Source organism: Desmodus rotundus, chromosome 1 (genome assembly GCF_022682495.2).
Source record: "Desmodus rotundus isolate HL8 chromosome 1, HLdesRot8A.1, whole genome shotgun sequence".
NCBI lineage: Eukaryota > Metazoa > Chordata > Mammalia > Chiroptera > Phyllostomidae > Desmodus > Desmodus rotundus.
The window spans coordinates 110,648,733-110,667,063 of NC_071387.1; the positions used below are offsets into that span (position 1 = coordinate 110,648,733).

The 18,331-nt window shown below is 42.1% G+C and overlaps 2 protein-coding genes across 5 annotated transcripts in view; one reads left to right on the plus strand and one right to left on the minus strand.

Annotated features, from left to right (window-relative positions):
* BMERB1 (bMERB domain containing 1) overlaps window positions 1-3,744 on the plus strand; it is a 121,578-nt gene extending 117,834 nt beyond the window's left edge. Inside the window, exon 7 of one of the 2 annotated variants that reach the window (XM_045204379.3) lies at window positions 3,378-3,744. In XM_045204379.3, the coding sequence (XP_045060314.1) occupies window positions 3,378-3,400 (23 nt within the window). In that variant the 3' untranslated portion in view covers window positions 3,401-3,744. Of the gene's footprint in view, window positions 1-1,409; window positions 1,433-3,377 lie in introns of those variants that run through there. The other variant, XM_053929431.2, reaches the window with a different exon arrangement.
* The window catches only part of MARF1 (meiosis regulator and mRNA stability factor 1), a 43,090-nt gene that overhangs the window by 6,026 nt on the left and 18,733 nt on the right, over window positions 1-18,331 (minus strand). For all 3 annotated transcript variants that reach the window (XM_024571375.3, XM_024571377.3, XM_024571376.3), the window contains exons 12-25: window positions 17,652-17,830; window positions 16,406-16,486; window positions 13,877-14,113; window positions 13,630-13,749; window positions 12,751-12,926; window positions 10,790-11,010; window positions 9,928-10,070; window positions 9,615-9,748; window positions 8,290-8,492; window positions 7,194-7,421; window positions 3,757-3,987; window positions 1,469-1,681; window positions 233-293; window positions 48-146 (exon numbers count right to left, since the gene is read on the minus strand). In XM_024571375.3, coding sequence (XP_024427143.2) covers window positions 48-146; window positions 233-293; window positions 1,469-1,681; window positions 3,757-3,987; window positions 7,194-7,421; window positions 8,290-8,492; window positions 9,615-9,748; window positions 9,928-10,070; window positions 10,790-11,010; window positions 12,751-12,926; window positions 13,630-13,749; window positions 13,877-14,113; window positions 16,406-16,486; window positions 17,652-17,830 — 2,326 coding nt within the window. The remainder of the gene's footprint in view (window positions 1-47; window positions 147-232; window positions 294-1,468; window positions 1,682-3,756; window positions 3,988-7,193; window positions 7,422-8,289; window positions 8,493-9,614; window positions 9,749-9,927; window positions 10,071-10,789; window positions 11,011-12,750; window positions 12,927-13,629; window positions 13,750-13,876; window positions 14,114-16,405; window positions 16,487-17,651; window positions 17,831-18,331) is intronic.

An 18,331-nucleotide genomic window follows, 5' to 3' on the forward strand; every position in this document is an offset into this window, starting at 1 on the left:
CCGTTTCTCCTAGAATTTCATCAGCTTTGCTTTATCTTTCCTCTTACCATCTCCACCTGCTCCAAGTTTGATTTCCAAGGCTGTGCAAGATTTAGGCACCTCCGGAATCTGCTCAGTAGCTGAGGACAAGTTTGAACTCAAATGACCTAGAGGACAAAGAGCACCTGTCAGAGGGAGAAGTCAGTGAGAGAACCAGGATTTCCGAAGGGGTCGGGGATGGGTGCTTACTTACTTTTCATGTCATTTTTTAACACTACGATCCTCTTATGACCATGCCCTTTTATCCAGACCACCTGCACACAAGACATACTACTGGTTAAGCAATGGAAAAGTAGGGGAGATAAGCCCTAAAATTCAGGAATAATGTGACCTGTGTGTGCCTTAAACATACTAGAATTTAGAACTGAATTAATGCCAAGAAAATATTTTTCTATACTCTCTCTTTACCTTTTTTTTTTAAAGCAACAGAAGCTGGCAGAAACATGACCCTTATAAGAAGCTGTGTAGTCTAAAAATCGTGACAGTCAGCTTTAAAAATATTCTTTGTGGCTTTTAAAAAGATTGTCTTCCAACACCAGTTCTGGTCTATAAATGAAGATAATTCTCACATGACAGCCCTTACTATTTTTTCCAAAAACTAAACACACCCAAAAGAATTAATGGAGATTTCCCAGACCCCCCAAACTAAGTTGGTTATCTTAACCCTAATACAAAGTCCTCTCCCTAATGATGCTGGTCTCTGCCCCCGCAACCCAGCCCCGGGCTCCCGGAGTGCTCCCACAGGCATTTGTCACCAAGCCCCCAATGTCAGCTGCCATGTGCCCTACCCCCTTCTTCCTCCATGATTTTCACTCAGGCTCGGCCCCTGCACAACTCTCACCCTGGCCTGGGCAATCGCCGGAGTCCTGGCCAAGCTCCTTCTTCCCCTCTGGTTTCTCTCAAGTCTACTGTGCACAGCAGTGACTGTGCTATTTTTCACATGCAAACCTGCAGCTCCTCTCCTCGCTCCTCACTGAGTGCAGTTCCTCACCTGGAGCAGCAAAGCCCCCCATAACTGAGCTCCTACCCCACTGTCAAGCATCTGCTCACGCCATCCCCTCTATGTGGACCACGCTCTCCCCACTTCGCCACATGGTTAACTCCCACACAACCTCGACCTGCCCACGGCTCTCCTCAGTGTGCCCACTCTTTGCTGCACTGGCACTGACTCATCACCTGCTGGGGTGTCCTAAACCTCCATTACCCAATACCTTCCTGAGGGCAGGGCCTAGGACTTACTCACTTGGCATAAGGGAATTCAATAAAGGTTTGCAGAATGAAGGAGAAACACTAAAATCATTCACCTTATACAAACGGTATGTTATGAAAGGATCTGTTCAAAATGCCTGACATTTCCGTGCTCTGTTCAGGAGAGTAAGCCTGTGGCTCTCCAGGAAGATACTCTCCAAGAAGCTCGGAAAACACCCACCTGTGGGATTGCTCCCAAGAGCTCCTCGATACTACTGTAGCCGTACGTCTTGGGTTGCAGTGTTTCTCCAACATACTTGGTATAGGCCATGGAAAATTCATGAAGGAAAAGCTGCTGGTAGTGGTAAGTATGAAGTAAAGACCGCACATTCTTGGCAAACAAATACAGACTTGTGAGCTTCACACATTCCTCTGTGTTATCATTAGAGAAAACCTGGTCCAAGAGAAAAACACAGCATTAGCCACTTCTGGAGTGACTGCCCCCCACCCCCAGAAGTGAGGGTCCCCAGCTGAGCACAACAAGGTGCTAGGCACCTGGACTAGTCAACCTGAAAACAGACAATAGGCCAAGGAAGGGGAAGGATTCATTCAAGGAATTCCCCGCACTGCCTCCACAAAAAGATGAAGCCCTGAGAAAACCTGAGTTCTACTGAAAGCCCAAAAAGGCAGCGGTCTGGAGAAATACTGCGTCAGAAAGGAAGAAAACTGGCAAACCTGGGGCCTCAAACAAGACTGACATGAAGGGTGGAGGCAAACGCTCAGGTGGAGAGAGCTTTACCAGACCTGGAGACTGAGGCCACTAAACCTCATCACCCAAAGCGGTGTCCCAAAGAACACAGTGGTGCAGGATGACATTAGCATCGTTTTAAAAAACAACAGCAAAATCAACATGGGAAAATAGCCCAAAGCTCTTCTGTTCTTAAGTAAATTAAGCAAATTTCCTTACCATAAACCCTTTCAGGATCTTTACTATGCACCGAGATTCTACAAGAAAAGGGACATCTACCCACCTCACCTGGCACAGAAAGCCTTCCATCTTGAACACCCATTTACATGCCTAGAAGTAGTGCTCACATTATAGATGGTTAACAGAGCTCAGAAAACGAGCAATTTGCTATTGTGAAAGAAAGCTAGAGCTAGACAATAGTTAAAGTGGTAAAAATAGTTTTTATTTAGGAACAACTGCAATAGGGGAAGAGAAAAAACCTTTGTATAGAACTGGGCTCAATTTCGAATACAGCTGACCCTTAAACAACACAGGTTTGAACTGCACGGGTCTACTTATGTGTGTGGACTTTTTTCACTGAATACCTCTCCGGCTTTGATCTGTGGCTGGGAGTCCGCAGATGCAGAGAGCCAGCTGTATGCATCGATCTGTGCCCTTTTATACAGCAGACACATGTCTGTGCATTTTGGTATCTGTGGGGGTCCTGGAGCCACTCACCTGTGGGTACTAAGGGACAATGTAAGTCTCCAGTCTTTGGGGAGTCAAAAGTGATAAGCAGACTTCTGACTGTGGGGGAGAGGGATGGGGGTGGTGGTGATGCCCTTAATCCCCATGTTATTCAAGGATCAACTGTATAACAAAGAAAAATGGGGATTTATAGTCAAGGAAGGAGGGAGGGTGTTGGTGAAATTCCTAAGATATCATTACTGACATCCAAGGTTAAGGTCTGGTCTAGAGGGCTGCTCAGGGTAGCCTGACTAAAGTTTGGCCAAGGAGAGATTTTTCTGTCAATACTTTTTAGTTATTTAATTATCAATCACATGGTTGTATAAGAACACTGGAATATTATTCTTTTTGTACATTGCTGGGTTTTATTGGTTAGTATCCTATTTAGAATCACTCTCTTTTGCGTGGCCATATTAGGTTTTTGGTCTTCAAGTTGTCTGGCTTCATAAAACAAAGCAGTGAGCTCTGCATCTCCTGTTTTTTTTTCCAAGTGGCTTCGAAAACTTTTGAAGAAGTTGGAGCTATTTGTTCTTTGAGGGTTAGTTAAGACCCAATTATTAACTTACCTGGTCCTGGTGCCTTTTTCAGCAGTAAAATTTCAATGATACTTTAAGTCTCTTTTACGGTAATTGGTCTAATTTTTAACTTCAAGTCAATTTTGATCATTTTTTTCTAGGACCTTCTCTATGTATTCTCTAGCAATTCTTCTAATCATGAAGTGCCATCCTTGAAAAGCTACCTGGGTGACCGCCAGTCAGTCTTCCTTTCTGACCTGCATCTGACCGATAAGTCACATGGAGCCGCCATATAACCCTCTAATTCAGAGAGAGGTAACAACAGCAATACCAGCCACGTGCCGGACAAGAGCACCCCAGGCCAAGGACCAGGAGGCCAGGCAGGGTGTCTGCACCTCCCTAAGCCTCTGTTTGTTCAACTACAAAATGACCAACTGGTCCTTTCCAGCTGTACACCTAACCTAGATCACTAGGTCATCCAGAAATACCCAATTCAACAGTTTCATTACAATGGCTCTAAAGAACCATTAGCACTCATACCTCAACTAAGTAAGGCAGACTCTTCAGAAGTTCAGTGAAGGTCATGTATCCATATTCAAGGGGGTTGAGAGGAGTGCTATGGGTAGCTTCATAATGTCTCTTGAGTTCATCAACAGAAAGATAGGTGTCTCCTTCCCAAGACATCAACAATACCAGCAACTGGGCAGTAAGAGAGCGCAGGGACTTGCGGTTGACCAGCTGGATCTGTTTGCCAGATTCCATATCAGTAACCTGCAAAAGACAAGAATTCAAACGTATCCAAACTCAAGAGAGACAACCTGTGTCATACCCAGCTCAGCTAGTTTCATTTTTGCTAATGAGAACCACAGAGGAAAAACCTCTAATTCTTACTCTTAGACTGAAGTAAACTGAGTGGGTTTGTTTTCATTTTTGTTGGGATACTACACCAACACTTCAAGTGAGACTGGGGCATAAATTATTCTCTTCCCTCCTGCTGGTCCATAACCAGAAACTTCCATCAATACCACCCCCTCTCTTAGGATACTGCCCCCTAAGGGAAGGAAATAAGACTAACCAGTTGGCATCCACTGTCCAAGAGTGTGAATAAAGGTGGCTGGGCTGGGATGGGGGTGGCTACACTGCAGGTACACTCCAAAGGGCTGCTCTACAGAAACGACTTTGCCCACGTGTGTCCCAGGAGCTAGACTGGGGAGGTGACAGAAAGCCCACTCTGACTACAATGCCCACTCTAACTGCAAGGCAAGCTGCATTCTTCTAGTCTATCATTACTTAACAAAAAGCTGGCATTTTCAGGTCTGAGTACATGTCTACTTCTCCATTCTTTCGGATTCTCAAGAAGATAAAGGATTTCCGTTTGTAAGCACATTGGGAGGGAAACCTTGCAAAAAGGACTCAGGTTACCATTTGGGGACTAAACAACATGCAAGGGAACAAGCACTGGGTGACCGAGACCCATAGGCCTTGGGCAGGGGTGGATGAGTCTGTGAATTGAGCCTTCACTGAAATTGGAAACAGGTATACACACCGCTTCAGTATACACACTGCTTAGGTTTGATGGCAAATCAATATTTACTATTATAGCTGTTTTTCCCTTTTTCTGGCTTTCAGCTGGGGTTTTGGGTCCTCAGAGGCAGAGAGAGGTGAGTGGCACTTGAGGAGAGAACCTAATACCACCAGTGTCTTTGGTTCTGACGTTCACCTAGAACCAAGGCAGGAGGCTGGTAGGTACAGCCAGCCCTCCCACCCCCATTCCACTTATCAAGATTATGGATTTGTGGAGATTTACACTACACATTTCCTCTGCAGACATGAGGTTTAATCAATCAACAGATATACGTCCAGCGGAGTACAAGTCATCTTAGATGCCCAGACCATTATTACTACTCCAGCATTTTAAGGAGAAAAAGCAAAAATCCACTCCTTTGATGCTACTTAGGTACATATCTTAATTCTTAATCCTGGCTACGCATTAGAATCACCCAAGGAGCTTATTAAAAAATGCCAATGCTCAGAGCACTTGAGCCACATAAGAATCTCAGGGGCAGGGGTAGAGTCCGGGCACTGGCATTTTCCAGAAGCTCTTTGGGGGAATTCTAGCGTGCAGCTAGGACAGCCTCTCCCATCTTTTCCCGTCTCCACTGCTCAGAGCCCAGCTTCCCAATCACTCACCCTCACTCATGAAAGTCTGTGGTCATGGCTTAGAGTCTTCCTCTCTACCAGCCCACCACTGCCATCATCCTGGGTGACTGAGCATCCAGGGGGCCTGTCCCACACCATGGCCTTTCAGTGCCCCAACTGCCTCATCTCCAACAACATCCTTTCTACTTGATTCCACTCCAGACTCCCTTCCTCAGGGTCACACTTGGGATCTTGTCATTGCCCACTTCCAAAATAACTCATTCAAACCTCTCATGCATCCTGAATGCAAATGGAAGCCTAGAGAAGACTTTGAGTGGGAGGGAAAAAAAAGAGATTTGATGATCCTTCTGCAACTTCACCAGCATTGACTCCTGTTTCTCCCCTCTTGGCACTGGTGTGCCACTACTTCATTAACACTCATGGCAATACTCCGAACTCCTCTGTCCCCATGCCTTTTCATTGTTCCCACCGGGCAAAGTCTCACGTGGAACCCAACAATCTGCTTTCCTGGAGCTGCGCCTAAGCAGCCATGCCACTATTTTCTCCAGAGCAAATGTAAGAGCACAGACTTCCAGTGAGGTCTCCAGACTCCCAGCCTCCCTGCCTGATTTCCTGGTCACTCTTCCACTTACCACCATGACAATTTCAGACCTTCTTTATGCTCTTCAATCTTGAATCCTGTCTCTTTCTTTCTCTCTATGGAGTTACTCTCACCGTGTACTTGACAGAAAAATTGCTCTTGGAAGGTAACTCCCTCCTTTTCCTGGTGACAAACATCAAATTTACCTATATCTGCATCCACTCAACCTCCCTTCCCTTTTATCAAAATGAAAGTACTAATGTCTGAGCTGTCCCTCCTTCCCCTGAATGACAACTCCCACAATTCCTGCCTCATCAGGGCCTGCGCCCATCACCCTTTCTCGCCTTTGTGTATTTATCTTCTTTCTCGAGTAGATCCTTCTCAGCAGCTCTCAGACATGCTTACTTAGCTGGGTCCAGAGGTCACGTTAGCCCTGGTCTCACCTGCCCTCTCAGCAGCATGTGATGCTGCCGGCCATTCCTCCTCCTTGGCCTCGTGTTCCACACCTAATGCTCGTCCTACTCTGTAGCAGTTATGTATTGGTCTCCTGTGAAGGTTTTTCTTCCTTTCATCGAGTAAGTAGATTCTTTCCAGACCTGTGACTGGGACTGCTACCACTCTCTGCTTTCCTTTCCATTTCTTCCTCCCCGTAGGGAGTTTTCTTGGGTCTGTGGTGAATGCAGCCTGAAAACCCTCCAGCTGCTCTGCCTGGGCCTGGGAGGCTCAGTTCAGTCCAGGGCGGGGAAGAACAGGAAGGGATCCTGCCCAATCCAGCACCACCAGCGACAAAGGCAATTCTCAGTCCTAGCTCGCTCCTACACCTACTCCTTACGTGAGTCAAAATCTAGAAGGGAGAAGAGATCTGTAACTGCAGTCTCCTCAAAACTTCAGGGACAAAGACCTATTTAGAAGGATCCAACTGCAGTAGTACTGAGGTCAGTAGTACTGAGACTGATACAACAGAGAATAAACACCCTGGGATAAAATAATGACATCATTAGTTCAAGAAGACATTATTTTGGCAAGGCCACTAAAAAACACACAAAGGCAAGGCCAAAGATCTACACTGCCAAACCTAAATCATATTCTATAGCCTCAAAAAGGTATGAACGGCCCACAGAGCAACGCGTGAAGCAGCAGGCAGTGCGACGTGTGACTACAGAAACGCTACAGTACACACGGACACCCCAATGGGGACTATGCCGCGAGTGTTACTGCATGGGGGAAATCTGTTTACCTTCACGACATGGCAGAGCTTCTGTGTTAAAGCTGAAATTGAACTGACATCATAGTCTTGCAGACGAAATGCGTAACCAAAAGTTTTAGCATATTCTGTGAGCAGATCTGACATCATAAGACAGTTATCTTTTTGGGACCGAAGGAGTTTAACAAACTGAGCAGCTAGAGCTTTGAATCGTTCTACCTCCGTCAAAGTGAGGATTTTTTCTTCTCCACATTCCAATACCTTGGAAAACACACAGGAGGAGGAAAGGAACACTGAAAAAGTTATAGTTGTTCATGGAATTAAATGGCATGAAAGTGTATACAATTAGTAGCTAAAAAGCATATTAGTATTGTTTAATGAATATAGTTTCAATTTTGAAAGATTAAAAAGTTCTGGAACTTGGCTGAACAACAATGTAAATATACTTAACACAACTGAACTGTACACTTAAAAATAATTAACTAGGTAATGTACACCTTACCACTAAAATTGTTTTAAAATGTAAAAAGCCCTTTTAGGGTCAAAAATGGTAAAATTAATAAAAGTCAGTAATACAAATCTGGTTTAAGTTACCAATGATTTATAAGCTAAGCATTTGAATCACCTCATATACTCGTTCCCCCTCCAACATAATAGATTTAGAAAGTATGGAGCTAATGAAAGAATATTCAACTTAAACATTTAAAGTATTTAATCTTCATTTTAAAGCTTTTATTTATTTATTTTAGAGAGGGGAAAGGAGGGAGACAGAGAAACATTAACACGTGGTTGCCTCTTGTGTGCCCCCTCCTGGGAACCTGCCCGCAACCCAGGCATGTGCCCTGACCGGGAATCAAACTGGGGACCTTTTGGTTCATAGGCTGGTGCTCAATCCGCTGAGCCACACCAGCCAGGGCTAATCTTTTTTCAATAACTATCCTAAAACAAGTTTGAAGAATGATTTATTTCTATATTGAAGGACAAGAACCACATTTACCTAAATACTAATAAGCCAATAACATAGCTTCTCTGTTAGAAATGTTTCAAAATTTCATAACTCCCTACTTCTCAGGAAAATAAAATAAAATTTCCCTACATATTGTTCATAAAAAATAATTTCTTCCCTTACTTGTAGAATATCGGGTATGGCTTCAAAAAGTTCAAGTAGCTTGGTAAACCCATAGTGTGAGAGTTTGCACTGCCGGCCAAAGTGGTGATGGTAAGAGGGGATGAACTTATTAAAGGGCATCCGGAAATGGGGCTGGTGCCTCAGCAAGTCAACAACGTCCTGGGAGAACTGTTTTGTCCTTTCTATTTCATCCTGGGTACGTTCTTTAAAAAAACAACAAAAAACAAACAAAACACACAAATCACAATCTTCTTCTACCCATTTGTGTTTAAAATTATACCTCTAGCTAGTCTTATGCATGGATTACAAGAGAGATTATTATCTTTGCCTTCCAAACACACACAACCAAAAACAAACACACTCCTTTCTCTTTGCAGATGGTTTTCAAACTCATTCAAGGGCAGAACACTGGGAAGTCAGGACACTATTATGTATACAATGAAATACATGTACACACACATACATACCTAGGTAACTTCATTTTATAAGCTAGAAATAATTTCTCTAGCCACTCCCCACCCCGTCTTGCACGCCTACCCTATACATAAACATGACATATATACAGGCCTCAATACTTTAAAAATCTAGAAATTATTTCTATGAAATCACACTTCTTAATATTCACATGCTTTTTGTTTATCATCTGATCCTCACTTAAAATTGCTAGCAGAAGAGAGTACCAGGCACCCAAAGTTTAACAAAAAGATACGAGAAAAAGTTTAAACTTACAATTTTGTTTCTATATACTTTTAAACTAGAATTAGAAAAAGGCTGACATGAGCCACTACAGCTCTGACATACTATGACTTCACGGGTATCAGTGCTGTGCAGGGGCACAATGTAAAAGCAGCACTGATCAGTAACAGTGGGAGAACGTGACAGTACGTACATTTATCTACGCCATCTCCCAGACGTCAACTGGAACTACTAAAATATGAAAAATAAAACAGAACATTGACTGGAGTTTCCTTTCCTTCCCAAGTGTGCATATAAAGTTTCTCAGAGTTAGAAAGAGATAAGCAACAGCCATGGTCACTGCCTCTCGACTGGATAAACTGTGGCACGAACAGCCACAGACAGGCTGAAGAGGCCTTGTAAGAATGGTTATGCCTTTCCCCCTAAAAACTAGCTTGTCTGTCTTCTCGACAAGTGGTTGCACCTACTCTGCAGAGCCCAGGAACCCAGTGCATAACAGAGCCATTTTCACACTGCACTCTCCATGGAATCTTCAGGAACCATGGACAAGGTAGAGAAAGGTGCATCCCTTGCATGATGCCAGGTTAAAACCACCACTGAAAGGGACCACTTACTTCCAGTCAACATACCTCTTTTGGGCATACTAATCACCATTTCGTTATCTTGCTGGGACAGGCAGATGGTTGTGTCTGGAATCTCTGATAAGATATCAATCAACTCACAAACCCCATATTCAGTGACTTCCCAGTCCTTTGAGAAACACCTAGATTTTAACCATAGAAACAGATAAAAAATGAGAACTATCACTTGTCAGAATAACTTCATGTTTTACAAAAGAATGCTCCATAGAAAAGTTATATAATTACTTAATTACTTGCAATTTGGGGAAAGAAAAGTATTTTAAAACATTTGCTTTCATATTTTTTCTTCTTATCAACTCACCAATGATAAGCCTGCGAGAACTCTCTCACAACGACCTGTTTGCTGGCTTGGGATTTGAGAAGTTTTAGTAAATCCTGAGTAAAGCGCTTCACCTGGGCCCTGTGCGTAAGGGTCAACAAACGCTTGGAGCCCATTCCGAGAATCTGCAAATCAAACACATGGATTATTTATACTCGTAAAACCTTGGCAGATACTGACTTTCTTGTTGCTGGCTTTTCTCTCTGTTACTGCCCCAGAGCACAGCTCCCTTTATGCATCTGGAAACACGGGTAGGTCAACTGTCAACCATCAGAATGAACAACTGCTCAGGGCCTGGTACTCCCCCCCCCCCCCCCCCCAGTCTTCCCAAATAGTCCAGAGTAGAGAAACGAAAAACAAGTTACCAGTCTGGGTAAATAATTTTGTTTCTAAAGGATAGCTTAAGTTTTCAAGGTCGTTTTACCATTATAATAATAAAAATTAATAGGCATAGACCTCTTAGGAACCCATGCCAGGCTCCAGCCCAGTAACTGGTCCTCAACTCATTTATAAGAAAGGTAAGCCCATATTCACAGCAATTCTCATGTAATAGCGAACAATTGTGGAAAGGTATATGCTAGGAAGAAGGTCAGTCTACGGAGATTAGAAAGAAAACAACTCTCAGTGCTCGAAGGACTTCCTTTAAGTTGGAAGCTCATAGCTTTCTAAAGATTAAGAAGGCACCCTGTGTATGTTTTCTGCACTCCAAAGAAAGCTGTTTTGCTCTGAACTGACTTCTTAGGAATTAATTAGGTTATGGGCTATCCTGGTTCTTTGGCTGAGGTAGCCAGAGTCACAGAGAAGTATTCCCATCTTTAAGCAATAATCCCTTAGCATTTCTTACCTGTAACACATGAGGCACTGCTTCTAATAAGTCAATCAGCTTGGAATATCCATAGTCTGATACCCGGCACTGCTTTGCAAAATGATGGTGATAAGATGGGATGAAATTATTAATCCTTATGACACAGGATGGTTGGTTCTTTAGTAAGTCAATCACTTCTCTACTGAACTGGATCAGCTGGGGGTTACCTACAGGACTTTTAGAACGCAGAAGCCAAGGGTCTAGACAGTAGGGAGAGAAGAACAACGTGCGTAAGGCATAACGCATGACACAAAGCTGAAAGAGAGGATGGTAACTAGCCTTGCACTCCCTTGCTTGAGCTCAGTCAGAACCAAACAAGTCCAACTAGCTGCCTTATTTCGCAGCTCCTGTACTGAAGTTCCATACTATTAACAGGCTAGCCCAACTTATTCATGGGCTGGCAAAGACTTTCCCACTACTTCTCAAAGTCAAGTTGCCAAAGTAAAGCATAATTCACCACAATGTTAACTTAAAGCAGAAGTGAAAATACACAGGAAGTTTCCAGCTTATAAACTGGTTGTATTTCAAAGATCCACTTATAATTTGGTCACATGGACCATTCCCACAGGAACAAAGTTATTGGGTTGGCCAAAAAGTCCATTTAGTTTTTTCCATAAAATAAAAGATACATTTTTCATTTCACCAATGATTTTATTGATTTGGATATTGTGAGTATGTCAGCTATCTCCTGCATGGTATACCATTGATTGTTTCCAATCAATGTCTTGATTTGACAGCTATCAACTTCAGCTGGCCTACCTGACTGTGGAGCATTGTCGAGTGAGAAATCTATAGCACGAAACTTCACAAACCACTTTCAACACGTCTGATCAGTCATGGCACCTTCTCCATACACTGAACAGATTTTTGCATTTCGGTTGCAATTTTACCCTTCTTAAAATAATAAAGTATAATATGCCAAAAATGTTGCATATTTTCTTTCATCTTCAATATTAAAATGACTACACAAAAATTCACCAATTTTGATTATTTTTTTAATGCATGCTGATATGACAGTTGTGACAACACAATCTAACAAAATTGTTTTGAATGAAGCTAAAGACAACTAAGCGCTACTACATTTTTGGCCAACCCATATAAATGGTCATCAAGCAGGTAGTAGCCCAGAAGAGCCTAATTAATCCATAAAGAAGCTAAGAATATTGCCCAGGAAACCACAGAAAGCAATAATATAAAACTAGCATGATATAAAATTAAGAAACTAGTTTTTATATTTATCTTGAATGTTCATATAATTAACAAGTTCTAACAGCAAAAACATACAGAACCCAAAGTGGTCTAGAATTGAGGTGAAAGGCAGGAGGTAGGTAAGGAGCTTTGGTACAAATACAGCTCCCCGGTGATCCATACCTTTCTTCCCACAGGGCAGAGGGAGGTGGGGGGAGAAAAGGAGGAAGTATTTTGAGCTAAAGAGAAGGAAGGGGAAGCATAAAGGCAGCAACTTAAAAGTGTTTTTCACAGGTAGCAGGGTTAGACATCTGCAACTCAGGGAATGACCAGAACTCAGAAACTAACCAAATCCAAATGTCCTGGTCATTTAAAGTTAAATCTGTTTTCACATTTATCAAAATCAGAAATATGAAGCAAAATGAATTTTGAAGGTAAATCTGCACTCAAATATTTTCCTCCAAATATGCGAAACTATTCTAAAAAGGACAGTGAACCATCAAGTTGAAAAGCTTCATAAAATGAGGTAGCTAGAGATTTGTAACTGAGGAATTTGGGTTTTAAATTTTTTACGTAATTTATGCTGGTACTTTCAAAAAGTCTAGTCCTGCCAAACCTTTGTAGTTTAGAGAGCCATTTTTTTAAAAAAAAAGATCAAAGGAGATACACATGGTCCTTCACATTTAAGATAAAAGCCAACAGCCTTCTCTCACTACATGGAGGCTCAGAAGGACCAAACACCTGACCCCTACCTGTGTTTGGAGGAGGGGGCTTGTTGTGAATCCATTTCACTACTTTGACACCATTCTGTGCGGTGGCAATGTTTACACCTGGGACACAGGTGATGAGGTGTTCTAAGGGAACACCTCTTCGGTTTTCCAGCAATATTTCTAGTTCACCAAACTCTGCAGCATAACAATCTGGAAAGCTGACGTTAAAAGAAAAAAGAAAAAGGTTAATTAAAATAATGGAAAAGCAAAGCACCTGCTACACAGGTCTTTATTTTAATGTATCTATTAATAATTTGTTTAAATGCCCATAGTCTGGATATGGAGTTAAAATTAAGGTTGCTGGCAGCCAGTCACTGTGGAATTTACCTCCTTGATGCATTCTGATAGTACTAGAAATTCCTGGACAGTTTTCCAGCAGAAGGGTTTAAAAATGAGGCAACTAAATTCCAAGTCAGTTATTCGTTTTAATGTATCATAGGCCTTAAGGCAACTTAGTCCTGCGCCAACCCCGTTCTACCAGATGACCGATGGTGTGGCTAAGTGGACCTTTTAAGAATACTTTTCTCTCAAATTTTCAAATCTACAACTCTTTGTCTTATGTGTACTCTCGTAGCACTTGTGCCCACTTCTATTACAGCACTTATAATCACCTCTTCTCTGTGGAGAGGAAACTGTCCTACTCATGTCTGTTTCCAAAATTTAGCACAAACAAAAATTTTCTTGTTGAAATACCAAGTGAATGGACCTGTTTTAGATATACTTTAACTGACTACAAGGTGAAGGATGGCTAGGAGGAAGCATTCTACAATACTTGCTTGGGGAGAGGCGTGGACAGGGAGGGAGATTTTCTACAAAGGGGAGAACTGAGCCATCATGTCACAATGGTTCGGACATGTTCACCTTAATAAAGGCACGGTGCCTTCATGTGTCTGCAGGAGACTATGAACCTGGGGCCCAAATGTCTTCAAAGAGAGAATCACAAAAGGAATCTTGTAATAATCTGGATCAAATTCATGTTCACTGCAGAAAAGAAAATGAAAGTCAGCTGACATTTCCTAGTAGGCTAAACAGTAGCAAGGTAATTCTAAGAAGCTATTCTATGACCTTATACAAAAGGATTATTTCTAGAGGGAAACAGGCGTTATACCTGAAATCCTTATTGGGACAATGCTGTCTGCAGACAGGCTCATGATATTCTAACTCTTCAAATATAATTGGGCTGCAATTTGTTGAGGAGCCATCGTGGGACTGGGAAGACCCCAACGGGCTCTGTCGAGCTTGACTGCTGGGTAAGAGACACACCAGTCTTCCATTTCCATGTTCACGGATTGCGACTGTGTCTGTTAGTTTATATAAATCTGACACATTCAACTTGTGTCCAAACCTAAAACCAAGGGGAAAAAGATGCTAACTTAGAACATTTTACTTTGATTATACACAAACACCTATCCTGTTTAAAAGCTACAACCAAGAATATGCCTCTGTCCCTTCAAAGGTAAAACTGGAATAATTCGACTATAAATTCATTCACCACTCTTTCAAGTCCTCTCGGCTCCCTGCCCATTATGATTACATCATTTGGTAGCTATCCCTTAACCCCCATGGAGTTTCCATATATGCCTCACCTAATTTTCTGAAATGGAAAGCTAGCTGGTATGACCTCAACTTGGCTCCCTGTCACTTCAAACCCCTCTACATTACCTCTCACCATCTCTGCTCTGCTCCCTCAGTAGAGGTATGTGCCTTTCCAGCTGCCGCCTTGCCTTACTTATGCTTCAACCTGATGACCCACACTTACCTCTGAGACTGGGTCCCTCACTTCTCCTCCTGAAGTGTCTTTCATACTTGGAGCTTAAAGGCACAGGCTTTGAATCAGGGCAGACAGATGTGAGTTTATACCCTGACTCAACCTGTATGACCATAGTCAAGTTAACACAACCAGTTGGGCCTCAGTTTTCCCATCTGTAAAATGGGGTGACCTACCTCACAGTGATGAATTTGAGGACTAAATGTGATTATGTATGAGAGAGCCTGGTGCATAGTAAGCATTCATTAAATTACAGCTGCTCCAATGGTTTCTTCCCAGTGCTCTACACATTCGCTCAGATTCCCCCTCTACCAAAGCCAGTCTCACACCCTCTTGCCCTCACTCCTCCTATGTCCCAGTCCTGACGAGGCACGTTCTCTTGCATGCTCTCACTCTCAGTCTTGTATGCTCCTGTCTTCCCAATAATGAAAACAGTTGGCCTCTCTGGAGCTGCTTCTGCTGTTTCATCATCAAGTCTGTCAACTGTTCCCTCCAGGATTTAATCCACAGGATGTTTTAGACATGGCTCTCAAGTCACCGGCAGCCTCCTTCTCCTCCCCAAACTTCACACCACTGCCTCAGTTCCCCCGATGTTGGAAGCCATCCCCACACCTGGTAACACTTGCCTCCAGGTTTTCACACACTTCCTGTTCCAAGTGGCACTCCACCCAGTTCTGCCCTTCTCTGTTTCTCCTCCCTCTTCTCTGATCTTATTGCTCCCACGTCTTTCATGATCACCTTTAGGCAAATAGCTGCCTTCTCTTGGGAGCCAACTTCTTTCCCGAGGGACGTCGTCCAAATGTGCAAAGGATGAACTGAACTCTCTACCCAGATATTCCAACAGCTCCCTAAAACTCATGCTATGTCTAAAACCAAGATCAAAAACTTGCTGTACCTCTTGAACATGTTTTCTATTTTCCTAGTTCCAGTTTAACCATAAAACCACCTTCCCAGTCATCCAGTGCAAAAAAACTGAGAATCAAATTGATCTCTGCTTTTTACCTTGCCTACTATATAAAACTAGTTACCAAGTCCTGCCTCACCAACAATTGCAACTTCTCTGGTGTATGGTTCCTTCTGTTCCCACAGCATCTGCTCTGAACTGGGACTGGGGCAGCACTCTCCCCTGTCTACTCCGTCTCAAACACGACTGCCACCAGAAGAGTCTCCCTGAAGCATGGTTCCTGCCGCCACATCCTTCCCCTGCCCTTATTCCTCCAAAACTTCAGGGTTCCCATTATTCACATAAATGGGCAAGCTCCTGTTCTTTCCATCTTCTGTACCCTTACAACATTTTCTTTTTAATGACAGTTTTCTCTGTTCTATATAATAATCTGTGTTTTCCTTTCCCTTCCAGACATAAGCTCCTCAAGGACAAAGGCTGTGTCTTCCCAGCGCTGTACTGTCCACAGAACCTCGGCCTCTCACTCCACTGACACTTGATGAGCATCTATTATGTGCTGGGTATTGAAGATACGGTGTTAGGGCAGATCCAGACCTTGTCATCCTGGAGCTTACAGTCCAGAATGTGCTCAAAATTTTCACTCGATAAATAACAAAATTGATCAGTCAGTTAGAAAAAAATGAAAGTACCATTTTGGGGACTGAGATCTAAATTTGCTAAAAACGGAAGTTTTAAAAAATGCATGTTAATTACAATACTAGAATAAACAAATGAAATTTAAAAATGTGTATTAAAATCAAAATGTAAATCTGAACACTGCTATCTTTATCTTACTTCCTCCACCAAGCTGCTTAAGTTCTTTAAGAGCTTCTACACAGTTTTATCCAATCACCAATCAATACTGGAATTATGGAAGTCATGAATCAGTATTGATTGGGTCAATGAAAAAAATCAACCTAACTTACTTCTTTTCATAGATATCTGTAAATTTTAAAAGAGGCAGACAACAGGCGGGAGCATCCTGAAGAACAGACATGGTTTCTGCACTGTAAGACAAAATCTTAATCAGTTAGAGAATAAATGCTGTGGAAATCAACAAACATGTAAAACTGACTAAAAATAATGTACATACAAAACAAATTTACCAGTTGCTGATGTGTCAGAATTTATTTTCCAGAAAAATTTGAAGAAAGGACTTTAGGGACAAGGCAATTAAAAAATAAGTAACACACTGGGATGCTTCTCTGATTCAAGCACAGGGCTTTCTACTAACTACTCAGTAAGACCAATACCTTGTTAATTTGGAGCAAAAGGCGGAATGCGGAATAGCTTGAAGGTCTCTAGCTATACTGTGGTTCACATGTCAGAGATATGGGAGTTATGAATCCTGTAGTTGAGGGTACATAATCGAATATGATATCATCTCAACTATGGCTTTAAAAAAACAAAAAGCCACTAAAAACATTTAAAGGGAAAACAAAAAGCCAAACTGTTAAGAGTGATTGCCTTTAAGCCATAAGACCGTGGATGATTCTCCCTCCCTTATTTCTTTTGTTTCTGAACTTTCCAAATTTTCTTGTACGAGTATTATTTTTATTCTAAAGGGGGGGGGGAACAATTTACAATAATGAAATACACATCAGAGAAAAGATCTTTAAGAATCCAAACAGATATTCAGGAGTGAGTCCTATTTTACTAGACTCAAAACAGGAAGAGTGAAGAAAGCTTATTCTCAATAAAACCTTCACCAGATTCCTAAATGATATTCATAATGAGAATTATGGGGCTCGGTGTCTATTTGACATTATGGATACATCTGCAAGTTGAGAGCTTGTAGATCTAACCTTTATAGATTAATCCACCTTCTACTAAGACTGGAAAGTAGTATTTCAGACCTTCCAGGCTCACGGACTTCTACTGGTAAGGTCTACTATTTTTAGAAGCTGTTCTGGATATGTAGCATATTTTTTTCACTCCTAAGTGTCTGCCAAGTTTAGGCTGTGCTTCACCTTCGGTTAATGACTTGAACAAGAGTTAAATTATTCTACCCAGCTTATTTCTAACTCCATCAGTTTAGAATAAGCATTATTGCATATGTAATCACCACAGGGGGTTGACATTGTGATAAAATCTATTTTTATAATTTACAAAATTGTGTCAGAGCCAAAATGTTATATCCTGAAATAAATGGCTTGTTTCTTTGTTTTTTACCTCAGTAAAGAGAGTGATTTATTAGCAGCTCCTGTGGCAAGTGAGACCACAATCTTCTTACTGCCAATTTTGTATCTGTGGAGGCTATTCACCGCACTGATTGCTTCTTGTAAGTTTTCCATCTGAACAACAGCCTTGAGCTGATAATCTGTGTGGGGGCTGAGCTCAATACTCTTCACCTACAACAGTGAGAAAGAAAACAGACGCTATGTCTACCGGGAATCTTATAAGTTCAAAACCGAAGGTGAATCATTAAGGGGACACATGTGTGGACTTCACTGAAGTGAGGGAACTTGTCTGCACTAAGTGACCTAGGATGGGTGACCTTCAGGGACGTGGCACTGGTCTGGCCTGCCTGTGTGCTCTGGCACACACAGCTCTCTGACGCAGGCTCAGAGGCCAACGTATGCAAGAGGTGTTTAGAAATCTTCCGACCCTGCAAAAACCTGGGGCATAACCATTTTAAGAATCTGGAAAAGGCTCGCTTTTTTTGTTTGTTTGTTTTTGTTTTTTTTTTTTTTTTTTTTTTTTTTTTTTAGCAAACTGCACCTGAAAACTGAATTAGATACAGTAAGATACTACCAAAGACAGCCAAAATTATTTTAGAATCCTATTTCTGGATTTTAGCAGCGAGAGCTAAAAGCCATCAATGTTTTATTTTCCAAAGTGCCATTTAAATC